Genomic DNA, 27,356 nt, shown 5'->3' with positions numbered 1-27,356 from the left:
TTTATTTCCTCCGTCTTCCTCGGCATCGTTTCAAGAATATTTGCGTCCACACGGATCCACTGAAAACGACCGAAAACGCTGTAGTTCATATTCCAGCCTCTAGGTGGCGCTTGACATTCACCAAGACAGAGAAGAAGAGATGGAGCGCTCGCTGTAAACAGACAGTAGACGGAGAAACCGAACACAACAAGAAGAAGATGAAAATGGCGAGTGCAAGGAAACCAGAATCGTTTGTGTGGACTGTTGAGGTCGGACTGCTGCTGAGACTCACACTCAACTACAAGGAGAGGAAGTTGCAAGAAAGGCTCAATATCTTCTGCTGCACGAACACGAGCATGTAGTCCGCCATTGTTGTTGTTGTTGTCATGAGACGTCGCGGGGTTCAGAGGGGTGGGGCGATGGCGTCATCGTTTTGGAAGTTATGCGGATTCGCCGTCCACATGAGAACGAGAGGGCTGCGTTTTCAGATTTTTCCACCCTGAGACCCGTTTTCAAAAAAGTGCGTTTTCAAGCGCTGCGTTTTCAGGATCCGTGTGGACGGTCGGCCAAAACGATGCAATACATGTGCGTTCTCGTCTGGACGGCCCCTCAGTCAACAGGACATTTCAAACAGAAACAGTCTTCAGGAAGTTTAGATGAGAAGATGTTCACTTTTTACAACTAGATAAAAACTTTAAAGTTCAAATCCAAAACTTCACTTGAGCCATACATACAGACCAGAACTTGGCTGTAGAACCTGAATGTGAGTAAAGAACCTCACTAGATCTTGTGCTGGATCTTTGTGTAGCTGATGATAATTTATGACACTCTCATTTAATAAAACATTTTATCTCAATCAAGAAGTTTCTCATTTGGGAGCAGCAGCTTTTCAGGAGAGCTTAACGTGACCTGACGGTTTTATAAACTGTTTTTGAGCCCTGAAGGACGAAGCTGAAACAAAATCCGAGCAGGATTGGACTGCTGAAACTTCTGTGAGGCGGTAACTCTGAAGACTTGATTCAGTTCTGAAGAGGAAAGTGGTTTTGCAGATTGAGGATCTGCTGTGAAGGCTGAGAGCTCTCCTTCAGGTTCTGAGGTTGACGCTCGAGCTGTCGGATGGAGTTTGATTCAGTACGTCCTGAGTTTGAAGACCTTGCTGAGTCTGGAGGTGGCACTGGAGTAGATGAGGAAGGAGCCTTCTTCAGTGTTGAAGTGTTCCCAGTCTCTGCAGCCGAACGTCGGCAGGCTGTGGACCGGAACAAAGCCCTCGTAACCCTGCCACCTGAGACCAAACAAACAGAAAAAATAACCTTTAAATACACAAAATCTGAAGCAACGGAGACAACTGACACCAACGGAAACCTAAAGATGTCCCTCAAACCTCTGACAGGAGGTACAAACCTGTAGACGACACTGTTCAGAGAGTACGAGCTGCCATCGTGAGAGTTCGCCACAACCAAGAACTTCTCCTCTCCGATGGTGAAGAACTCCCAGTCCACAGCGCTGAAGACAACAATCAAAAAGAAAAACATTGAAAACTCTTTGGTCGCTACATCCTTCTGAATTGTCTTCTGGTTCAGGTACAGAGGTGGTAGACCCACAGGTGGACCCCAGGTTAATGAACAGGTGCTCACCTGTGTGTGAGGATGTCTTGGAAGCGGATGAAGGTCTGTGTGAAGGTGTTGAGTTCGTACACGGTGGAGTTGATGGTGTAGAGACTCGGGCCACGGTCTGAAACCTTCTGACTGTTGGCGACGGCGAGAAAGAACCTGCCATCGATCTGAAATGTCTCCCAGTCTGTCGCTCCCACCGTCTGCAGACACAGCACACATTTATTTTGACAACCTTTCTGACCTTTTTCCACCTGCAGAACAGAGATTAAAGCTACATTTTACTAAAGTACATAAACTTACCCAACAATTACAGGAACACAAAGAGGTAAACAATACTGCCCACACTGAGACCAGGCCCACTCACAGTACAATAATAATAAGACTGAGAAACTTCTACTGTAAAACATTTAGGAGACTGAGATGAGTCAAAGTCAGAACATTATCCTCAGAACACCCACAGCTAACAGGGATTGTCCTTGGTTGCAGCACCAACATGGCATGACACAAGTCGAGACAGAGTCCAAACGGGTGATGAGCAGTCAAAAGTGACGGTCCATGAACATCCAAAGAATCCAGATGGGTTCTAACTCAAGTTGAGCCAGAATCAAGATCAGGTCCAAATGGGGTTGGGACAGATGTCAAAGCTAGATGAGGACTAAAGTGACTTTCAACTGAGTCAAAGCCGAGGTCCAAGTCAGAATCAAAACCAATGAGTCAGGCTCAAGTCCAAACGGGGGTTGAGACCCTCAAACTTTACGTTCCTTGAGCTCACATCACGTTCACATGTGTGTTTTTAATGAAGTATCTCAACAAGCGTTGTACAGATAGTGATGAAATACTCAAGGTCCTCAGAGGCTCAGCTGGACTTTGTTTACTGCTGATATCAAATGTCAGCTTTAAGAATGAGCGAGGACACAATCACCTGTATGAGGGAGTGGGCGGGGCTTGACCTGGATGTGGCTGGTCAGAAGGTATTTTCAGCCTGAAATTGATATTGATTTGTCTCCATCAGAAGATTCTGTATTTATATATGAGAAGAATATTTACTGTATAGACTCAGAATGAAGCTTCTGATACTTCATGAAGAAGGTTCCCATGTTAACCATTGTACCTGCTTAACATCAGCATGTTCGCATGTTAGCATGTTAGCATTTAGGCTCAAAGTACGGTTGTGCCACTGCGTCGGCGGCTGTCAGCTGCTTGTTAGAGAGCTTCTGTAGTTTTGGGTTTTGGGTCGGAGTCCCTGTCAGCACTCAACTGTAACGGGTTCAAACAATGTTGGTGTCAGGAGACAACACGGGTCAAACCTCCTGCAGGAGTTTGACTTCAGGGCTTCTGATCTCCAGCACGGCACTTTACATACTACAGGGCAGGATTTCGTTTTCGTTATTTTACATGTTTAGTTGCATTTTAGATTAAATAACATCAAATTAAATACATTTCAGAGCTTTTACATAAACTATCAGTATGTTTTTCATTCTGGCTGTATTGACCACTGCAGCCTCCAGAGGGCGCTGCCAGGGCTTGTATGTCTGTGGTCCAGCTGTGGACCCTGCTGGGATGTGTTTCCAGATGTTTTCCACGTGGTGTAAACAGGTTGATGTTCTCCCTGCTGGCTGTGACTGCTGCTGAAGTTAAATTAAAGGTTCATGAAGCTTTAACATGTTTTTTGTGGTTTTAAAATCCAATAAAAGTCTTCAGTCAGATGATCCGCCCTGATGAACGAGTCCAAACAGTCTGCTGCTGGAAACCCCCTCACACACACACACACACACACACACACACACACACACACACACACACACACACACACACACACACACACCTGCAGCGTGTGTGTGTCTCATTAATTACACTCCTCTGGTTTCCTGTGTTTTAATTGGAGGGTTTCATTTCCTTTAAATCGGAGTGTCATGAACTGAGCAGAAAAAGTGAAAACACATTTTGATGAATGTGAACCTGATTTCAACAGAAACACTTTGATGTGATCGTCTGTCATCACATCACAGATTTATTACAGTTTGACCTTTTAACTGCAGCTTCATTACAGGAGCAGCAGGAAACAGCTGGGAGGCTGCAGGTCAGCTGTGATCGGTCAGATGAATCCATCAGAGCTGCTAATGAACATTAGCTTCATTATTAATTCATCTCTGAGACGCTGACATGTGGTTAAAGATTGTACTGTTAGCTAACAGTGTTAGCATGCACCCGTCAGCGGTTACTAGAAAGCTGGATTCTGGATGTAAGTCATAAAAACGACTCCAGACAGAAGCATCAGATCTGTGAACGTCTCCTCAGACTTCAGAGTTTCTTGCAGCCGTGACTCAGCAGATTATTTTCATCTGTGTGATTTGTGGTTGGATGTCGTCACGTCGAGCTGCTGTCAGTGTCTGACTCACTGTGATTACTGTCATAATCCTCTGCATCATGTCTGTCTGCTCTCTGCTGTAAAGCCTCACCTGGACAGGTAGAGCCTCACCTGGACAGGTAGAGTCTCACCTGGACAGGTAGAGCCTCACCTGGACAGGTAGTTTAGTCCAAACAGAAGAAGAACAGTTTACAGGATCTGATCTATAATCCTGATGATTTCTCTCTTCTTAGTTAGAACAGAATGTGAAGTTTGTCCTGAAGGTGATTTACTGACCATCTGACTCTTAGTTAACTGTCTTTGTTAAAATGCAGATGATGCTGTGTTGTTGAGGCTGTGGCTCAGGGGTAGAGTCAGTGTCTTATAATCAGAAGGTTGCTGGATCGATTCCCCTGCTGTGCATGTCAAAGTGTCCTTGGGCAAGACACTGAACCCCAAACTGCTCCTGGTGTGCTGGTCTTGCATGGCAGCCGCCACCATGAATATATGAATGACTGTAAGTCACTTTGGACAGAAGCGTCTGATAAATGTGAAACATTTGTTTTTTATTTTTTCTGTCTTGGATAATCTGCATGTTTTTGAATTAAGATTAATTGTCAAATAAAATAAAAAAAATTACAACAAAAAGTTCCCAAATCGTCGGGATCCACGTCTCACAGTTACAACAGAAGATCAAAGATTTCTCACATCAGCTCCTGAGCCTGAAGGTCAAAACTCATAATTCAGATGAAAAGATCAGAATTATTTATGAGGAAATTATCTAATGCTGATAATAAAAGATGTCACAACTGAATTAAAAACATCTCTCAGTCATGAGAGAAAGATGCCACAGTTCAGAGTTCATACAAATCTTTTTCTGTAAGTTTGTGGAAAACAGACGTAATAAGTTAAAGACCTGAAAGTGAATCATGATGAAAATGATGTCATAACTATAAATTACACACACAAGTAATAGAAATATACTGTACATCATTATTAGGATCAAACAGAAGAACGAAGTCTGAACTTTAAAATGAAGGTTTGATTGTGAAATCAAAACTTTGTGTTTCTGAGAATGACAGCCATGTTTATCTCCGCATATCAGTGTTTTTCCTCAAACCACCAGCAGAGTATGGAGGACCAAACCTGACATAAGTATAAATAAATAAATGCATAAATGCATAAATAAATACATAAATAAATAATTAAATGAATACATAAATAAATGCTGAAATAAATAAATAAATGCTGAAATAAATAAATACATGTATAAATAAATAAATGCATAAATAAATACATGCACAAATAAATGAATAAATAAATAAATGCTGAAATAAATGTATAAATAAATAAATAAAAGAATAAATGCTTTTTATTTATTTCTGTATTTCTGTTCACCTACATTATTTATTATTTATTTCTGTATTTCTGTATTTCTGTTCACCTACATATATTTATTTCTGTATTTCTGTGTCCATATGTAAATGAGGAGGTGGGAGGTCCTAACCTCAGTCAAGAGCATGATTGGTTACAGGAGTGTGCTCGATGAGGGTCTACTACTTCTGCCTTACTAGCAGCGCTGATTCCTGTACACTGTACAGGAATGTTGCTGGCTACCAGCAAGCCCGCTCAGCTAACTGTTAGCTGCAGTTGTTGACATTTGTTCATGTAGCTCTGGTTTAGTTATGAATTTGACTGGCGTTCATTTTAACTTGCGAAGGTCCCAGGTGTGCTGGTGGTGTGGTCTGAGAATCCCGTCTGGAGAGAGAGGGGTCCTCAGCCATGTCCGCTAACCAGGAAAAACATTCTGCTCATCGCTCCAAGTCATGTATATGTGTAACGTTATTCTAGACGAGCGCTACAGAGCACAAATCGTCCAAAACTGCATGTTGTCGGTCTCATATCTTTGTTGTGAATCTCTGTACTCTCAAATAACTCATGGGTGGAACAGGCTGAGGCATTTGTTCACGCCGAGCGGCTCGAGAGCGGAGTGGAGACCCCTTTTAGCTCTTATGTTAGCTGTTAGCTGCTCGCTATAGCGCAGCGTCCAGGCTACCTTGTGACACCGGTTACCATCGGGTATTTTTCATTCCGCACTGTTCAAATGGTCACTTAAAGCCATCGTTCCGAGCCGCATACATCGTTATTAAGCTGAAGCTAAGTCGGTGTGAAAACTGTACACTGTCATACAGCCTGCTGGTCAAACAGTCTGCAGAGTACGTTGACATCCAGCCCGAGCTCAGCGTGAGGTCAATCAGCTGTGGCAAATCGTGAGACGTCCAGATCAACCTGTGATACAAACACCAGTAGCGACAATAGTTCATAGGAAAGCCCAGACATGTATCTCACTCTCGGTGGTAACATGTGTCAACAGTTAACCTGGACGCTACGCTCTTAGCGCTACAGCGAGCAGCTAACTGCTAACAGCGGTGTCCACGCCGCTCTCGAGCCGCTCGGCGTGAACAAATGCTTAATACTGTTCCACACATGAGTTGTTTGAGAGTACAGAGATTCACGACAAAGATATGAGAACGACAACATGCACTTTTGGACGATTTGTGCTCTGTAGCGGTCGTCTAGCAGTGGTTTGCAAGTCGCAGCCCCGGCTTCTCCGTGTGGATAGAAGTGTTCAAGCCACGTCAAAACAAACACACGTATACATGACTTGGAGCGATGAGCAGAATGTTTTTCCTGGTTAGCGGACATGGCTCTCCAGACAGGATTCTCAAACCACACCACCAGCACAACTGGGACCCTCGCAAGTTAAAATGAACTCCAGTTAACCTGTCACACTGGTCGAGGCCCTTAAGCTAACTGGAGCTGTTTACAACGTTACAGAGAGCGAGGCTTGAGATCAGGAATCGTTTGCTTTTGTCTGGCTCTCCGATTTGACCAATCATGCTCTTGACTGAGGTTAGGACCTCCTACCTCCTCATTTACATATGGACACAGAAATACAGAAATAAATAAATGTAGGTGAACAGAAATACAGAAATAAATAAGTGTAGGTGAACAGAAATACAGAAATAAATAAATGTAGGTGAACAGAAATGTATAAATAAATAAAAAGCATTTATTCTTTTATTTATACTTGTATTTATTTATTTATTTATACATTTATTTCAGCATTTATTTATTTATTCATTTATTTATGCATGTATTTATTTATGCATTTATTTATTTATACATTTATTTATTTATTTCAGCATTTATTTATGTATTTATTTATTTATGTATTTATTTATGCATTTATTTATTTATTTATTTATTCATACTTATGTCAGGTTTGGTCCTCCTTAGAAGAGGGCACCAACAAGAGATTTACTGATTCTACATCACGAAGCTTCAACCAGATGGCCGGATGGAAAAGCGAGAGACAAAGTCCTGATCTACCACACAAAGACACTGACCGGGATGCTCTGGAAGGTCTGGAAGCAGCCATCCAACCAGACGTAGACGGTGGAGCTGATGGTGGTGGTCCGACCATCGAAGGTGTTGGCGACCACGAGGAAGTGGTACGGTCCGACCGAGAAGAACTCCCAGTCGTACGCCCCGGACGTGGACAGAGTCTGATTCACCTCAAACAGCTGGAGGGACAGAGGAGACAAAAGAGGGTGAGAAATAAAAGAGGACAACACAAGACAGGACAAGAAGAGTCGGGAGAGGACAAGAAGAGCCGGTAGAGGACAAGGAGAGCCGGGAGAGGACAAGGAGAGCCGGGAGAGGACGAGAAGGGCCGGGAGAGGACGAGAAGGGCAGAGAGAGGACAAGAAGAGCCGGGAGAGGACAAGAAGAGTCTGGAGAGGACAAGAAGAGTCGGGAGAGGACAAGAAGAGTCGGGCAAGGACAAGAAGGGCCGAGAGAGGACAAGAAGAGCCGGGAGAGGACAAGAAGGGTCGAGAGAGGACAAGAAGAGCCGGGAGAGGACAAGAAGGGCCGGGAGAGGACGGGAAGAGTCGGGAGAGGACAAGAAGAGCCAGGAGAGGACAAGAAGGGTCGAGAGAGGACAAGAAGAGCCGGGAGAGGACGGGAAGAGTCGGGAGAGGACAAGAAGAGTCGGGAGAGGACAAGAAGAGTCAGAAGAGGACGGGAACAGTCAGGAGAGGACAAGAAGAGCCAGAGAAGGACACGAAGAGTCAGAAGAGGACGTGAAGAGTCGGGAGAGGACAAGAAGGGCCGTGAGAGGACGGGAAGAGTTGGGAGAGGACAAGAAGAGCCGGGAGAGGATAAGAAGAGTCAGGAGAGGACAAGAAGAGCTAGGAGAGGACAAGAAGAGCCAGAGAAGGACAAGAAGAGTCTGGAGAGGACAAGAAGAGCCGGGAAAGGATAAGAAGAGCCGGGAGAGGATAAGAAGAGCCAGGAGAGGACAAGAAGAGCCAGAGAAGGACAAGAAGAGTCGGGAGAGGACAAGAAGAGCCGGGAGAGGATAAGAAGAGCCGGGAGAGGACAAGAAGAGCCCGGAGAGGATAAGAAGAGTCCGGAGAGGATAAGAAGAGCCAGGAGAGGACGGGAAGAGTCGGGAGAGGACAAGAAGAGTCGGGAGAGGACAAGAAGAGTCAGAAGAGAACGGGAAGAGTCAGGAGAGGACTAGGGAGTCAGAAGAGGACGGGAAGAGTCAGGAGAGGACAAGAAGAGTCAGAAGAGGACGGGAAGAGTCAGGAGAGGACAAGAAGAGTCAGAAGAGGACGGGAAGAGTCAGGAGAGGACAAGAAGAGTCGGAAGAGGACGGGAAGAGTCAGGAGAGGACAAGAAGAGTCAGAAGAGGACGGGAAGAGTCAGGAGAGGACAAGAAGAGTCGGGAGAGGACAAGAAGAGTCGGGGAGGACAAGAAGGGCCGTGAGAGGACGGGAAGAATCGGGAGAGGACAAGAAGAGCTGGGAGAGGATAAGAAGAGTCAGGAGAGGACAAGAAGAGCTAGGAGAGGACAAGAAGAGCCAGAGAAGGACAAGAAGAGTCGGGAGAGGACAAGAAGAGCCAGGAGAGGATAAGAAGAGCCAGGAGGGGATAAGAAGAGCTAGGAGAGGACAAGAAGAGCCAGAGAAGGACAAGAAGAGTCGGGAGAGGACAAGAAGAGCCGGGAAAGGATAAGAAGAGCCGGGAGAGGATAAGAAGAGCCAGGAGAGGACAAGAAGAGCCAGAGAAGGACAAGAAGAGTCGGGAGAGGACAAGAAGAGCCGGGAGAGGATAAGAAGAGCCGGGAGAGGATAAGAAGAGCCCGGAGAGGATAAGAAGAGTCCGGAGAGGATAAGAAGAGCCAGGAGAGGACGGGAAGAGTCGGGAGAGGACAAGAAGAGTCGGGAGAGGACAAGAAGAGTCAGAAGAGGACGGGAAGAGTCAGGAGAGGACTAGGGAGTCAGAAGAGGACGGGAAGAGTCAGGAGAGGACAAGAAGAGTCAGAAGAGGACGGGAAGAGTCAGGAGAGGACAAGAAGAGTCAGAAGAGGACGGGAAGAGTCAGGAGAGGACAAGAAGAGTCAGGAGAGGACAGGAAGAGTCGGGGAGGACAAGATGGGCCGTGAGAGGACGGGAAGAATCGGGAGAGGACAAGAAGAGCCGGGAGAGGATAAGAAGAGTCAGGAGATGACAAGAAGAGCTAGGAGAGGACAAGAAGAGCCAGAGAAGGACAAGAAGAGTCGGGAGAGGACAAGAAGAGCCAGGAGAGGATAAGAAGAGCCAGGAGGGGATAAGAAGAGCTAGGAGAGGACAAGAAGAGCCAGAGAAGGACAAGAAGAGTCGGGAGAGGACAAGAAGAGCCCGGAGAGGATAAGAAGAGTCCGGAGAGGATAAGAAGAGCCAGGAGAGGACGGGAAGAGTTGGGAGAGGACAAGAACAGTCGGGAGAGGACAAGAAGAGTCAGAAGAGGACGGAAGAGTCAGGAGAGGACTAGGGAGTCAGAAGAGGACGGGAAGAGTCAGGAGAGGACAAGAAGAGTCGGGAGAGGACAAGAAGAGTCGGGGGAGGACAAGAAGGGCCGTGAGAGGACAGGGAGAGTCGGGAGAGGACAAGAGGAGCTAGGAGAGGACAAGAAGAGCCAGAGAAGGACAAGAAGAGTCGGGAGAGGACAAGAAGAGCCGGGAGAGGATAAGAAGAGCCAGGAGAGGATAAGAAGAGCTAGGAGAGGACAAGAAGAGCCAGAGAAGGACAAGAAGACTCGGTAGAGGACAAGAAGAGCCGGGAGAGGATAAGGAGAGCCGGGAGAGGATAAGAAGAGTCCGGAGAGGATAAGAAGAGTCCGGAGAGGATAAGAAGAGCCAGGGGAGAGGACAGGAAGAGCCGGGAGAGGACAAGAAGAGCCGGGAGAGGATAAGAAGAGTCAGGAGAGGACAAGAAGAGTCCAGAGAGGATAAGAAGAGCCAGGAGAGGACAGGAAGAGTCGGGAGAGGACAAGAAGAGTCGGGAGAGGACAAGAAGAGTCAGAAGAGGACGGGAAGAGTCAGGAGAGGACAAGAAGAGTCAGAAGAGGACAAGAAGAGTCAGGAGAGGACAAGAAGAGTCGGGAGAGGACAAGAAGAGTCGGGGAGGACAAGAAGGGCCGTGAGAGGACGGGAAGAGTCGGGAGAGGACAAGAAGAGCCGGGAGAGGATAAGAAGAGTCAGGAGAGGACAAAAAGAGCCAGAGAAGGACAAGAAGAGTCGGGAGAGGACAAGAAGAGCCCGGAGAGGACAAGAAGAGCCAGGAGGGGATAAGAAGAGCTAGGAGAGGACAAGAAGATCCAGAGAAGGACAAGAACAGTCGGGAGAGGACAAGAAGAGCCAGGAGAGGATAAGAAGAGTCCGGAGAGGATAAGAAGAGCCGGGAGAGGATAAGAAGAGTCGGGAGAGGATAAGAAGAGCCGGGAGAGGACGGGAAGAGTCGGGAGAGGACAAGAAGAGCCGGGAGAGGATAAGAAGAGTCAGGAGAGGACAAGAAGAGTCAGGAGAGGACCAGAAGAGCTAGGAGAGGACAAGAAGAGCCAGAGAAGGACAAGAAGTGTCGGGAGAGGACAAGAAGGGCCGGGAGAGGACAAGAAGAGTCAGGAGAGGACCAGAAGAGCTAGGAGAGGACAAGAAGAGCCAGAGAAGGACAAGAAGAGTCAGGAGAGGATAAGAAGAGCCAGGAGAGGACAGCATGTGAAAGTTGGGACACAATGCAGACTTAGACGTGTCCTCTTTTTTGGTTTGACATGATTCTGGACAGAGGACAGTGTTACCTTTGTGTTTGGGTCCCACCTGTAGATCACACTGTGGATGTTGTGGTTTGAGTCTCTGGCTGAAGGACACACAGGGACACTTTAATCAGCTTAAATGTAAACAACACATCAGTGACTCGTCCACATCGTTATGCAGGGAGGGGACCAACAATGTTCTTATGGCAGTAATACTCTAATTAATTTATTTTAACACACACACTGTTTTTTTGAATAATATTTATGAAATTAAAACAAGAAGCGACTAAATGAAAGCACAAATCCTTCAAAATAAAAGGTTCACCTCCACAAATGGAAATCAATTGACTTCCAACAAATCCAACTTCTGAGATGATGCTGGAGAAGATCTGCCAACATGTTGCACTGTTCCTTTAAATGAGTGTGTGTGTGTGTGTGTGTGTGTGTGTGTGTGTGACCTAACCACAGTACACCTGCATCTGCTCTCTTTCTTTCTTTCTTTCTTTCTTTCTTTCTTTCTTTCTTTCTTTCTTTCTCTCTCCATCGTTTTCTTTCAGATGGTCAGATCATAAACAATCTTTCCTTCTTTTCAGCTCAGATCAGTGAGTGTTTTATCTTCACAGCACACACACACACACACACACACACACACAGCAGGTGGAGGTGTGTTTGATGTTAACGATGTCAATAAAACTTCATCCTGCTCTTGAATATCACAGCAGGTTTTGGAACATGTTTGACTTTGTTCCGAGTGAACGGACTCAGCTCAGTAACACACGGATCAGACAGCTGGTCCCAGCGGCCGGGTTCCTCATACCCTGTTCTACAGAGAACCCATATACATGTGGAGCAGGCCTGACAGTGGCTGTTTACCTCGTCTGTGATTGGCTACCACCAGGAAGCTGTGGTTGTGGATTTGAAAGGCCTCCCAGTCCACAGCTGAGTGAGTCTCCAGATTCTGGTGACGGAGGAAACGCCGCCGCCGCTGATTCCACTTATAGATGATTGACAGCTCAGGCTCCGACTCCCGGGAGTTCGCCACCACGAGGAAAATCTGTCCAAGAAAAAAGAGACTTCAACTTTTATCTCTCAGGACAAATAAAATCCAAAGACACTTTCAGTCTGAGTCTGTTCTTTTTTTAAATAAACTGTATTTGAGGCTGTAGTATTTCCCTGTTTTTCAACGTGCTGCTCTGCTGTAATGAGACGTCGTACTGTCGACCTGTCGACCTGTCGACCTGCAGAGCTTAATGTTCACACCTGTCTCAACACTGAACAAACTAAACCAACACAATGTGAGCACAACAAACAACTCAGTCTCTTTCTCTTTGGTTTGTCTTTGACCTTTAAAAGTCTCTGAGTCTCAAATCATCCTGAGCAGATAAAAGCTTCAGAGTTACGAGTCAACCACACGTCACAGGTCAGAGGTCACAGGTCACAGGTCAAACAGAGGTCAAACAGAGGTCAAACAGAGGTCAAACAGAGGACAAACAGAGGACAAACAGAGGACACAGGTCAAACAGAGGGAAGAGGACAAATAGAGGTCAAACAGAGGTCAAACAGAGCACAAACAGAGGTCAAACAGAGGACAAACAGAGGTCAAACAGAGGACAAACAGAGGTCAAACAGAGGTCAAACAGGACAGAGGACAAACAGAGGACAGAGGACAAACAGAGGTCAAACAGAGGACAGACAGGACAGAGGTCAAACAGAGGACAAACAGAGGTCAAACAGAGGACAAACAGAGGACAAACAGAGGTCAAACAGAGCACAAACAGAGGTCAAACAGAGGACAAACAGAGGTCAAACAGAGGACAAACAGAGGTCAAACAGAGGTCAAACAGAGGACAAACAGAGGTCAAACAGAGGTCAAACAGGACAGAGGACAAACAGAGGTCAAACAGAGGACAGAGGTCAAACAGAGCACAAACAGAGGTCAAACAGAGGACAAACAGAGGTCAAACAGAGGTCAAACAGGACAGAGGTCAAACAGAGGTCAAACAGAGGACAGAGGTCAAACAGAGGACAGAGGACAAACAGAGGACAAACAGAGGTCAAACAGAGGACAGACAGGACAGAGGTCAAACAGAGGACAAACAGAGGACAAACAGAGGTCAAACAGAGGACAAACAGAGGTCAAACAGAGGTCAAACAGAGGTCAAACAGAGGACAAACAGAGGTCAAACAGAGGACAAACAGAGGTCAAAAAGAGGTCAAACAGGACAGAGGACAAACAGAGGTCAAACAGAGGTCAAACAGAGCACAAACAGAGGTCAAACAGAGGACAAACAGAGGTCAAACAGAGGACAAACAGAGGTCAAACAGAGGTCAAACAGGACAGAGGACAAACAGAGGTCAAACAGAGGACAAACAGAGATCAAACAGAGGTCAGAGTTCAAACAGAGGACAAACAGAGGACAAACAGAGGACAGACAGAGGACGGACAGGACAGAGGACAAACAGAGGTCAAACAGAAGACAAACAGAGGTCAAACAGAGGACAAACAGAGGTCAAACAGAGGTCAGAGGACAAACAGAGGTCAAACAGAGGACGGACAGAGGACGGACAGAGGACAAACAGAGGACAAACAGAGGACAAACAGAGGTCAAACAGAGGTCAGAGGACAAACAGAGGACGGACAGAGGACGGACAGAGGACAAACAGAGGACAAACAGGACAGAGGACAAACAGACGACAAACAGAGGTCAAACAGAGGTCAGAGGTCAAACAGAGGTCAAACAGAGGACAAAAAGAGGACAATATATTCCTGAAAGTTACATTGTCATCCATGGTGTAATGGAAGGACATAGTCTCAGTTGTTTTGTTGCCGTTTCCTGTTTTATCTTAATTTTTCACTTGGTTCAGTAAATCAGTTTCTTGTCTCCTTCTAAGAACCGGTAACATTAGCAACATTAGCAACATTAGCAACACAGTGTTAAAATACTGAAAGGTCAAAACAGTTGGTCAGCTTCTGCAGAGCACCAGTTGTGATTATGGAGCTCTATGCAGATGTTTCACATTAAAACACCAGTCAGCTGTATTTCAAATTATTGTATAGGTTTGTTGTTTTCTGTCGTTTCGGTTTTTTCTACTACTTTTTACTTTTGGTTTAATAAAGATTGTGAATCAGTGTCTCCTATCACTTGTTTGTGATGTGTAATTGTAATCTGAAGGAGAACGCTGTCCTGAGGTTACAAACCGTTTGAAGCTGGAGCAGCTCTCACCTCGTCAATACTCCTCAATGTTTCATGTTCATTCAAACGTTAGTTCATTTATAAAACAAAGAAAGACAGACTTCAAGGCCCCTTTCAGGACTAGAGGTGGCTCTTAAGAATCACAGAGTTACTCAGATTGTAAGTGGAATGTTTTTCATGTCAAGTCTGTATTTTATTAATCTGGAGCAACAACAAGTCCATAAACCTGTAAACCTGTAAACATGCAGCATACTGACATAAATAACGTTCATATTTGTTTCATGTTGGAATTTAGCGTCAGGATTAATCTGTTGGTAATATTCAGTCCAGCAGTAACGAGACGTTTACGAGCTGGAGCAGCTCTCACCTTGTTGTCGATGGTGAAATGTTTCCAGGCTCGAGCCTCCTGAGTGCTGATGTTCTGGTACAGCTGGAACGACCCGTCCGTCCATTTGTAGATCCCAGAACCGGGCCGCGAGTCCCTGCAGGAGGATTTATGAGAGATATGTGGTGAATAATCCGGTCCCGTTCTTACATGAGACATATTTGAGTCTTTGTCTTTGTGAACCTGTTGGCTGCAGCCATGAAGAGGCCTTCAGACGGGATGGAGAAGACCTCAACGTCAAAGGTTTCTGAGCTGGTGTACAGATCCTGGTAGTCCTCCACGTAATCCAAACGCTCCTCATCTGCAGTGAACACGAGACCACCGAGGACACGTATGTAGTAGAAGCACCAGTATTTTACCTTGTGCTACACATTTAATGCAACAGGGCTTCTTGACTTTTGCTGTGTTTTACAGCACTGAGTACAAACTGTGGCCTTTACAGTGTGTAACAGTTACAGTAGAGTGGTGCAAACATTAAGAACTATAAGTAGGCAAGAACAAGAAATATGTAAAATATCTGTTTTAAAATGAAAACAGCTGTACAGTGTTTACAACAAAGAAGATGCAGTGTGACACATGTAGATTCTATTATTGTTATTTAATCTTTATTCTGATGTGTTAGGTGTCATCAGCCTCCAGCAACATTTCTTTGACCTGTGATCAGAGTTTACATTTATTCTCAAACATGTATTCTTTCATAATATGAACTTCTGATTAAATCACAACAGTATTTGTCTCATAATGAAGTAACTCACTCAAGATACTTCTGGTGAACTAATGTTTCAGAGTATTGGAGTATCTGCTGACGTCTGCAAGTCGACTGAATCTGATTTCACTTCCTACTTAACTTTTTCTATTCCCTGAAAAATGTTGGGTTTGATGTGGATGTGAAATAAATCAGTCATTTCATCTCACACTCTGTTTGATTACAAATCCATCCAGTCACAGACTGTAGATATAAATCTTTAGACTTACTCTGCAGCAGTGCGCTCCAGCTGAGTCCGTCACAGATGAACAGACCTTTCCTCTGAGCGTTGAACCACAGCTGACCCTGTTCTGGTCCTGAACATGGAGGAGGATTTCCCAGAGTCACCCTGGCCTCTGCCTCTGAAACACAACAACACAAGCAACAACCGCGAGTAAAGATGGTGTTATAATATGATACGTGTGTACAGGCCCGTCGCGAGAAGGCAAGCAAACCAAGCAATTGCTTGGGGCCCCGAGCTGGCCTGTAGACATTTCACAAATATAACACAGTGAACAGATAGAACATAATTAAATAAGATATATAAACAGCTAATACAATAAATAAGTGGTAAAATAATCATCATGATAAGTTAGTTTTGTTTAAGTGACAGATTAAAGTGTTTTCAGCTATCAGCTAACTACCTTACATACTTTTCACGTGAATGTTGAAGATAACACTACAATTACAATTACAACCACAGCTGACAAATGTAGTTCAGTAAAACACAAAGTAAAAAAAAGTAGCATGAAAAGTAAATACTTATGTAAATAAGTACCTCATATTTGTACTTGAGTACATCAGCAGTACTGCAGACAGGTGAAGGTGCAGGTAAACATCACTAAGTGTGATGGAAAGTCCCTGTTGAGCAGAACAATCCCACAGTGACAGAGCTGACTGTCTCTCACCGTCTGCATCTGAACAGTAACTGAATCTGACTGTGTGGTTGAGCTGACAGCTCACTGTGTTAATGAAGTGAAGCTAATGGAGGTTTTCGTCACTCCTTCAAACACACGTCTTCATAACAAGCTGACAGGAGAGAAGACTCTTACATCATTACACATCAGTCTGAATCACCTGAAGGGAGAGAGCTGATAACAGACTGATGGTGATGAGGTTTAATCTGCCTGCAGACAGAACGACCACTGAATTACCTCAAAGACACATCAGGACAATAAACACTGAACTCTGCCGGCATCACGTCTCTGTGACTGAATATAAAGCAGTCCTGTTAAACCACAGTCAGACACAGCTTTATCTCATGACCTGTTAGCTTTAGCCTCAGTCTGTTAGCATGAAGCATGACCTGGGACCTGTTAGCTTTAGCCTCAGTCTGTTAGCATGATGCATGACCTGGGACCTGTTAGCTTTAGCCTCAGTCTGTTAGCATGATGCATGACCTTTGGCCGCTGGTTTTCTCCAGACTTTACTTTATTAATAATTGACAAAGAGGTTTGGTGCCTGAAGTAAAGTTGACTTAGTAGTGCACTCAGCTGTGGGCAGGTACGTAAATCAAACACACCACAGACGACTCGCATGATTCAGGTTCACATGAACTGAGTCATAAAGAGACAGAGTTTGTGATATATCAGACACAGAGTTCAGTCCGCTGAACTTCATTAATACTCTGAGCCTAAGGCTGCTTAGAAAAGACTTACACAGCTCAATACTCAGACAGTAAAGGAAATCCGTTGGTTTATGAGATTTATTAGGATTGTATATCCATTACCAACAAAGGGGGACTGTTATGCTAACATTAGCGAGCAGGCTAACTCATTTCGAGCCCCCAGTTTGTCAAATTGTGTCCCGACTGTTCTCATTCTTCCTCCGTCCTCAAACACAAACTCTCTTACTAATGAGCTAAACTTTTACACAGCCAACAATATCTGGATGAAATGTTAGCTTACCAGCTAAACGTTAAGCACTGGGTTTTATTTCCAACATGAGAGTCTGTTCTGTCTTCTTCACGTCTCTCTGCATGAATTATCAGATTCAATTTAAATGACTTGAAATATGTCAAGTGTTTCACAAAGGGCAGGTGGACAGAATAACACACACACACCTGTATGGTGTTGGTGTTTTTAAAGCTGATAGTGAGCACCTGTCTGACTCTGTTGTCATGGAAACACACATCAAACAGTAGCAGAGACCCAACTGTCAATCAAACTGATGCCTACACTCAGACATACACACACAGTGAAACAGAAAACCTGTAGCTGTAATGGTCTGTCAGACACACTCACACACACACACACACACACACACACACACACTCACACACACACACACACACACACACACACAGGAAGCAGCTCTTCCGTCCTGTCAGTCATTCAGGAGCTCAGATTACAGAATCACTGATACCATCACAACCAAAACCACCAACACTGAAGGTAAGAGCGGTCAGAGGGCCCGGATGTGAACCTGATCCTGATCCGACTCTGAACATGTGTGACAGTGTAACCACAGAACAAGAACAACTACAACCCAAGTCCCATTTTTAACCTGTTTTTTTTTTTTGTTTTTTTTTTTACATTTTATCAAATAATCTCAACTCACAGAGTGCCGAACGAGCTGATAGCAGCTCCTGCTAACATGCTAACAGTGTGCTCATGGCTGTCCAGACAACTTTCACCAGATCACTTTGAAACTGAACAAAAATTTAAATCATGAAAATTCTCAGGCAAGTTCTGAATGGTCTTTTTTCTCAGATTTCTAAGTGGATTTAATGAAGTTTAGAGAGAGATCACGATGTCCTCAGGAGGATGTTTACCACCCACTGCTGCCCGCTGCTGGTTCCTGGTTATTGGCCACTTTAATCTCCTTACCGTACGGGTAAACTGGCCCGTGGTGGTCAGGCTGCAGAGGGGTGGACTTCAGGACCTGGGGGACGGACAGCTCGGCCAGGTTGGGGTCAGAGGTCGGACACAGTCTGGGCGTTGCATCTGAACCAGGAAGCAGAACGAGCTGTCGCAGTAAACCCTGAACACAGAGAACATGTGAGTGGGTTTAACGGGCAGCAGGACCCTGAAGGTCTGACTGAATCCTGATCCTGATCTCAGACTCACAGAGAAGCGTCCCCTCATCCTCCTCCTGCTGCCGATGAAGAACCTGGACCCTCTGGTGCTCAGAGTGCTGGGGAAGTGCCGGACCTGTTTACTGGGAGACAGAAAACCAGTTAACGACAGTCTGTTCTGTCAGAAGAGCAAACACGGTCTGAGTCTCTCAGTCGTCTTGCTTCTGACTAAACTATGAACCAGTCTGAACTGGACTCAACTGAACCAGTCTGAACTGGACTCAACTGAACCAGTCTGAACTGGACTCAACTGAACCAGGCTAAACTGGACTGACAGCGACTCACAGCTCCAGAGGCAGTCCACAGTCGACGGTCAGTGTGGCGTACAGTCCGGTGACGGCCAGAACCACCGTGTGCCAGCGGTTATCATCCAGTTCAACGTCCTTAAAGATCAGCCGACTCCGCCCACCAGCGCCGGGGGGCATTGCAACAAAATGGAGGCGGTTCTCTGAGACACGTAACCCAAGCAACAGCGAATCAGAACTCTCCTCCACCACAGAGAAGATGTACTCATTCCTCTGGAGACAGAGAGAGGAAGAGCAGGTTAGAACAGACTGGACCACACTGGATCTAACTCCTCCAGGTTCTAATCAGTTCTCCTGGGTCACCTTCTGTGTCAGTCTCGGTGTCTTGATGGTGGCGACCAATGAGAACTCAGCAGGGAAGTAGTCACAGTTAGTGAAGATCTGGGAGGAAGGGAAACTCAGCGCTGTCACCATGGCGCCGGCCAATCGGAGACCTCTGGACCCTTTGGACTGAACCATCTGCACCTGATTGATCATTTCATTGATTCATTATTTATCGTGTATCTCTTCATACCTTCATCGCTCACTTTTCACCTGTTCGCCCCTCCCTCCATCCCCTCAGGTGTCCTACCTGCGTGGGCGGGGCTTGTCCCGGGCTCGGCAGCGCTCTGGCCAGCAGGTCCAGAGGCAGCAGGTCTGAGGAGAAACAGATCAGTGTGTTAGTGAACGCTGCTCAGAAAAGCTTCAGAAAGTTGATTTTAACTGACATGAAATGAAAACAGAGACGGGATGAAATGAGTGAGTCAGTAAAGTTTGAGACGTTATCCAACAGCTGCTTCTTCTGTATCTGATCTCTTTCTTCCTCCACGTGGATGATAAGTGTGTCACAGTCTGTCATGTGGTCAGCTGGATGATAATTATCAGCTCTCAGATGTAAATGAGCTCTACGCTCACTAACCATTATCAGTTTAACGCTGCAGTTTAGTTTTATCACATGATCATCTCAGGGCTGTTTTATTCCTCCATCTGTGGCTCATTGATCTAAAAATAAAACCAGAGCTGTGTGGACTTACAGATATCAGATTGAGCAGGTTCCTGTTGTAATGATGGGATGTTCTTCAGCGAGAACAATATTATATCAGCCAGTTTTATCCTGAAACGTTTCACTTTGAGGCTCAATGTGAGACAGACGGCTACATTTCTGTACTTCTAGAAATCAGTTGTTAAGTTTGAGTAAAACAGAATAACGTCCGGAGTCACAGACTGAGATACTGAGTAATGAACAAAGCACTGAACAGAGTCGGAGTAATATCTAAAGTCATGAAGTAACCCACAAAGTAACGAAGTACAGAGTTCTGACGGAACGACATCTACAGATTAACATGTGGAGGGATGTGACGGAGGGATGGAGGGACGTGACTGAGGGATGGAGGGATGTGACGGAGGGATGGAGGAACGTGATGGAGGGACGTGACGGAGGGATGGAGGGATGGGATGGAGGGATGGGATGGAGGGATGGAGGGACATGACGGAGGGATGGAGGGACGTGACAGAGGGATGGAGGGACGTGGTGGAGGAACGTGACGAGGGATGGAGGGATATGACGGAGGGATGGAGGGATGGGATGGAGGGATGGGATGGAGGGATGGAGGGACATGACGGAGGGATGGAGGGACGTGACGGAGGGATGGAGGGACGTGACAGAGGGATGGAGGGACGTGGTGGAGGAACGTGACAAGGGATGGAGGGATATGACGGAGGGATGGAGGGATGGGATGGAGGGACATGACGGAGGGATGGAGGGATGGGATGGAGGGACGCGACGGAGGGATGGAGGGACGTGACTGAGGGATGGAGGGACGTGACGGAGGAACGTGACGGAGGGATGGAGGGACGTGACGGAGGGATGGAGGGAAGTGATGGAGGGATGGAGGGACGTGTGGGGATGCAGAGGAAATGTGTATATTGAAGCAACACATGATCATGATGTGAATGTTTGTTTCCTTAAATGTCTTGAGGATATGGACCAACCTGAGGATCAAGAAGTGTGTGGATTGAAATCTTTATATTAAATCTTTGACTGACGTGACGTCATGTTAAACACAGCAGCAGCTGCTGGGAGAGTTTCTGGCTGCTGAACACAACTGAGGTGCTTCAGCTTCAGACTTCAGTGTCTGTGTGTTCAGAGAAACACTGACACCAAATGTAAAAGGTGACAGACGATGTAAGACGAGACGCAGAGGGAGTTTAAATCTTTGTTTCTGAACTGACAGCAACAGCTTGATATAAGTTTTTATGTGGAATTCCCCTTTAAGCTGGTGGACGGCCTGTGTGTTGTCGCTGCAGCAGGATCAGAGGGTGAATGCAGGCTGAATGGAGGGAGGGGACGGCATGCACAGAAGCCCAGCTCACATTTCAAAGACACAAAAAAACAACGAAGCACAAAGCTGCAGAAAAACGTCTGAAACACATGAAACAGAGCAGCCGGCGCTCAGCGACCACAGACTGATTTCATGTTAATGATCGCAGGATAAAGAGAGAAGACTAATTCACACAGAGATTAGGAGAAGAAAAGTCCAACCAGTCAGTCAGTCAGTTCACTTCAAGTTGTTTGACCCCAGTTTGGGTTCAGGACTCAGTCGCAGTGCGGTCGCTGTTATCAGTTCAAATGTAGGCTTGTGCTAACGTCAGTGTTTACTACGTTCTGTAGAATTTTGGCTTTGGTGAAGCTAGGCTAACAGTTTCCACCTGTTTCCAGTCTTTGAGCTAAACTAAGCTAAAGCTGTCTCTGTACTGGACACCCTGAAGGGATATGTGTATCTGGAGGACGGCAGGGAACCAGTGATGGATGTTCCTTTAATGCTAATCCCAAATTCAATATTCTCTAAATCCTGTAAAGCGTTCTGTTGAGTCTTCTCATCGAGGCATTTATCTCACACCTACATCCTCGTACCTGTACAGGGTCTCCAGCTCTGGCTTTGGACTCCGGCAGCGAGCAGCACCCAGGTGAGCAGCACCCAGGTGAGCAGCGGGGCGCGACACACGAGCATCACGCCTGCCTGCCGTCAGCGATGTGTGACTGAGTCCACCTCACTGAGCTGCTCTGTGACCGGCTTTGCTCAGCGTCATTCTCCGGCTGAAAGACGAACTGCACCAGGCCAGGACAAAAACACAATGTTCTTAAAAACATTCCTCTTCTTTAGCATAAACACAAAATGCAGTTCTTTTTTCTTTCTTTAACCTTTTTTCATCTCTGGTGGCTTTAATCAAAGCGCACTACGTATATTGATGTTCGAATGGAAATGATGGAGAAGAATCACCTTCAGCCTCTTTCATCAGCTCATTGATCTTCTGCTTCTGGGATTTGTCAAACCTAGAAAATAAAGTAAAAACTTAGATGTGAACAAACAATAACAACTTCGAGCTTCTGTAAAGGTTTAATCTGTAAGTTTTCCAGACTTTATTGAACAGTTTATTTGGTATGCTACTTGACAACCACACGAACTTATAACTTTTCAAGATAAAGATGATTTGGGACACTAGCAAACCCCCTCAACAAAGACTCAGCTGTAAAGTCTCCGCTGCCTCCAGAGGACCGGCCACCGTCAGTGCTCCAGGTCCGGCTGAGAGGGAATAACAGTGAAGCTGCTGGGCCCGATAACATCCCAGGTCGTGTACTGAAAACATGAGCCAGTCGGCTAGCTGAAACAAACCTGCATCTAAAAAGTCTGCAAAGTCTAGTCCCAACGACTCCTGCCCTGTGGCTCTCAACTGATGTACCACCTGACAACAGATACAGCAGTGAAGCTGACGTACCACCTGACTACAGATACAGAAGTGAAGCTGACGTACCACCTGACTACAGATACAGAAGTGAACCTGACGTACCACCTGACTACAGATACAGGAGTGAAGCTGAGGTACCACCTGACTACAGATACAGGAGTGAAGCTGACATACCACCTGACAACAGATACAGGAGTGAAGCTGAGGTACCACCTGACTACAGATACAGGAGTGAAGCTGACATACCACCTGACTACAGATACAGAAGTGAAGCTGACATACCACCAGACTGCAGATACAGGAGTGAAGCTGACATACCACCTGACTACAGATACAGAAGTGAAGCTGATGCACCACTTGACTACAGATACAGAAGTGAAGCTGACGTACCACCTGACTACAGATACAGGAGTGAAGCTGAGGTACCACTTGACTACAGATACAGGAGTGAAGCCGAGGTACCACCTGACTACAGATACAGAAGTGAAGCTGATGCACCACCTGACTAGAGATACAGGAATGAAGCTGACGCACCACCTGACTACAGATACAGGAGTGAAGCAGACGCACCACCTGACTACAGATACAGGAGTGAAGCTGAGGTACCACCTGACAACAGATACAGGAGTGAAGCTGAGGTACCACCTGACTACAGATACAGAAGTGAAGCTGACGCACCACCTGACTACAGATACAGAAGTGAAGCTGACATACCACCTGACTGCAGATACAGGAGTGTCTGCTGACGTACCACCTGACTACAGATACAGAAGTGAAGCTGATGCACCACCTGACTACAGATACAGGAGTGTAGCTGACGCACCACCTGACTACAGATACAGGAGTGAAGCTGACGCACCACCTGACTACAGATACAGGAGTGAAGCTGAGGTACCACCTGACAACAGATACAGGAGTGAAGCTGAGGTACCACCTGACTACAGATACAGAAGTGAAGCTGACGCACCACCTGACTACAGATACAGAAGTGAAGCTGACATACCACCTGACTGCAGATACAGGAGTGTCTGCTGACGTACCACCTGACTACAGATACAGAAGTGAAGCTGACATACCACCTGACAACAGATACAGGAGTGAAGCTGAGGTACCACCTGACTACAGATACAGGAGTGAAGCTGACATACCACCTGACTACAGATACAGAAGTGAAGCTGACATACCACCTGACTGCAGATACAGGAGTGAAGCTGACGTACCACCTGACTACAGATACAGAAGTGAAGCTGACGCACCACCTGTCTACAGATACAGAAGTGAAGCTGACGTACCACCTGACTACAGATACAGGAGTGAAGCTGAGGTACCACCTGACTACAGATACAGAAGTGAAGCTGACATACCTCCTGACTGCAGATACAGAAGTGTCTGCTGACGTACCACCTGACTACAGATACAGAAGTGTCTGCTGACATACCACCTGACTACAGATACAGAAGTGAAGCTGACGCACCGCCTGACTACAGATACAGAAGTGAAGCTGACACACCACCTGACTACAGATACAGAAGTGAAGCTGACGCACCACCTGACTACAGATACAGCAGTGTCTGCTGACGTACCACCTGACTACAGATACAGGAGTGAAGCTGATGTACCACCTAACTACAGATACAGAAGTGAAGCTGAGGTACCACCTGACTACAGATACAGAAGTGAAGCTGACATACCACCTGACTGCAGATACAGAAGTGTCTGCTGACGTACCACCTGACTACAGATACAGAAGTGTCTGCTGACATACCACCTGACTACAGATACAGAAGTGAAGCTGACGCACCACCTGACTATGGATACAGCACTGTCTGCTGACGTACCACCTGACTACAGATACAGGAGTGAAGCTGACGTACTACCTGACTACAGATACAGGAGTGAAGCTGAGATACAACCTGACTACAGATACAGAAGTGAAGCTGACATACCACCTGACTGCAGATACAGAAGTGTCTGCTGACGTACCACCTGACTACAGATACAGAAGTGTCTGCTGACATACCACCTGACTACAGATACAGAAGTGAAGCTGACGCACCACCTGACTACAGACACAGAAGTGAAGCTGAAGCACCACCTGACTACAGATACAGAAGTGAAGCTGACGCACCACCTGACTACAGATACAGCAGTGAAGCTGATTTACCACCTGACTACAGATACAGAAGTGAAGCTGACGTACCACCTGACTACAGATACAGAAGCGAAGCTGACATACCGCCTGACTACAGATACAGAAGTGTCTGCTGACGTACCACCTGACTACAGGTACAGGACTGAAGCTGACGTACCACCTGACTACAGATACAGAAGTGTCTGCTGACGTACCACCTGACTACAGATACAGGAGTGTCTGCTGACGTACCACCTGACTGAAGATACAGAAGTGAAGCTGACGTACCACCTGACTACAGAAGTGTCTGCTGACGTACCACCTGACTACAGGTACAGGACTGAAGCTGACGTACCACCTGACTACAGATATAGAAGTGTCTGCTGACGTACCACCTGACTGCAGATACAGAATGTCTGCTGACGTACCACCTGACTACAGATACAGAAGTGTCTGCTGACATACCACCTGACTACAGATACAGAAGTGAAGCTGACGCACCACCTGACTATGGATACAGCACTGTCTGCTGACGTACCACCTGACTACAGATACAGGAGTGAAGCTGACGTACTACCTGACTACAGATACAGGAGTGAAGCTGAGATACAACCTGACTACAGATACAGAAGTGAAGCTGACATACCACCTGACTGCAGATACAGAAGTGTCTGCTGACGTACCACCTGACTACAGATACAGAAGTGTCTGCTGACATACCACCTGACTACAGATACAGAAGTGAAGCTGACGCACCACCTGACTACAGACACAGAAGTGAAGCTGAAGCACCACCTGACTACAGATACAGAAGTGAAGCTGACGCACCACCTGACTACAGATACAGCAGTGAAGCTGATTTACCACCTGACTACAGATACAGAAGTGAAGCTGACGCACCACCTGACTACAGATACAGAAGTGAAGCTGACGCACCACCTGACTACAGATACAGAAGTGAAGCTGACGTACCACCTGACTACAGATACAGAAGTGAAGCTGACGTACCACCTGACTACAGATACAGAAGCGAAGCTGACATACCGCCTGACTACAGATACAGAAGTGTCTGCTGACGTACCACCTGACTACAGGTACAGGACTGAAGCTGACGTACCACCTGACTACAGATACAGAAGTGTCTGCTGACGTACCACCTGACTACAGATACAGGAGTGTCTGCTGACGTACCACCTGACTGAAGATACAGAAGTGAAGCTGACGTACCACCTGACTACAGAAGTGTCTGCTGACGTACCACCTGACTACAGGTACAGGACTGAAGCTGACGTACCACCTGACTACAGATATAGAAGTGTCTGCTGACGTACCACCTGACTACAGATACAGAAGTGAAGCTGACTTACCACCTGACTACAGACACAGAAGTGAAGCTGACGTAGCACCTGACTGCAGATACAGAAGTGAAGCTGACGTACCACCTGACTGCAGATACAGAAGTGAAGCTGACGTACCACCTGACTACATATACAGAAGTGAAGCTGACGTACCACCTGACTGCAGATACAGAAGTGAAGCTGACGTACAACCTGACTGCAGATACAGAAGTGAAGCTGACGTACCACCTGACTACAGATACAGAAGTGAAGCTGACGTACCACCTGACTACAGATACAGAAGTGAAGCTGACGTACCACCTGACTGCAGATACAGAAGTGTCTGCTGACGTACCACCTGACTACAGATACAGAAGTGAAGCTGACGTACCACCTGACTACAGATACAGAAGTGTTTGCTGATGTACCACCTGACTACAGATGCAGAAGTGAAGCTGACGTACGACCTGACAACAGATACAGGAGTGAAGCTGACATACCACCTGACTACAGATACAGAAGTGTCTGCTGACGTACCACCTGACTACAGATACAGAAGTGAAGCTGAAATACCACCTGACTACAGATACAGAAGTGTCTGCTGACGTACCCCCTGACTACAGATACAGAAGTGAAGCTGACGTACCACCTGACTACAGATACAGAAGTGTCTGCTGACGTACCACCTGACTACAGATACAGAAGTTCCAGGTTTTATTTTAATGTGGAGCAGCATCTGTATTTTATTTCACCTGAGGCCGAGCGACTGTAATCGACCAGCCGGAACAAAGATATTAACAACACCTGCATCATTAAAACTTATTTTGAGATGATAAAAATAAGAAACCAGCTGATCCTGAAACTAAAATATGCCTCAGTTTTACTGCAGGCTTCACATTTTTGACAGATTGTCAAATAACAACAATCCCAGTTTTCATTATGTTTAACAATTGTTTTCAACAACTTCATTATTAACTAGTATAACGAGCGCAGTGACAGTGAACGAGGGGAGAGATGGACTCCAGCTCACCAGCTCTCACTGAGTCCTGAGTCTACTTCATGAAACCATCAGATCATGTTTGGTATCAACATCCTAATGTTGGTGAGTTCAACATGATTTAAAGCCATTAATTTAGCATTTTGTTAAAAATGTGAACTCAAACCTGGTCAGAGATCAGAGGTTAATCCAGACGTTTTCAATCTGATCCCGGATCAGCTTCAAACATTCAGGACGGTCCAACATCAGCATGAAGATGTCGTCTAAAGCAATGCTTCAGTTGGAAACAAAATGAGGAGTTGTCCAGTTGTTTTTACTTCTGTTTGACTTCATCAAGCAAGGATAGAAACATCCTGAGAGACAAACGTCTGTCTGTCC

General features: G+C 46.0%; 1 protein-coding gene and 1 long non-coding RNA gene across 2 annotated transcripts; both read right to left on the bottom strand.

Annotated features, from left to right (window-relative positions):
• Positions 1-598: 598 nt before the first annotated feature.
• Positions 599-21,777, bottom strand: LOC115578216 (thrombospondin-type laminin G domain and EAR repeat-containing protein). The gene is made up of 15 exons (XM_030411083.1): positions 21,681-21,777; positions 19,359-19,423; positions 19,091-19,252; positions 18,768-19,000; positions 18,475-18,565; positions 18,235-18,388; positions 15,637-15,768; positions 14,845-14,962; positions 14,644-14,758; positions 11,956-12,136; positions 11,128-11,186; positions 7,350-7,526; positions 1,614-1,792; positions 1,381-1,482; positions 599-1,261 (listed from the first exon to the last, which is right to left on the bottom strand). The coding sequence occupies exons 1-15, from the start codon at positions 21,775-21,777 to the stop codon at positions 1,108-1,110; spliced, it is 2,019 nt and encodes a 672-aa protein (XP_030266943.1). The 3' UTR covers positions 599-1,107.
• A 5-nt stretch (positions 21,778-21,782) lies between these two features.
• On the bottom strand, positions 21,783-27,312 carry LOC115578215 (uncharacterized). The gene is made up of 3 exons (XR_003983400.1): positions 27,145-27,312; positions 22,048-22,100; positions 21,783-21,875 (listed from the first exon to the last, which is right to left on the bottom strand). It is a non-coding gene; the product is annotated as an uncharacterized LOC115578215 (long non-coding RNA).
• Positions 27,313-27,356: the final 44 nt, after the last annotated feature.

Source organism: Sparus aurata, unplaced genomic scaffold (assembly GCF_900880675.1).
Source record: "Sparus aurata unplaced genomic scaffold, fSpaAur1.1, whole genome shotgun sequence".
Lineage (NCBI taxonomy): Eukaryota > Metazoa > Chordata > Actinopteri > Spariformes > Sparidae > Sparus > Sparus aurata.
This window is presented reverse-complemented; position numbering and strand designations above follow the sequence as displayed.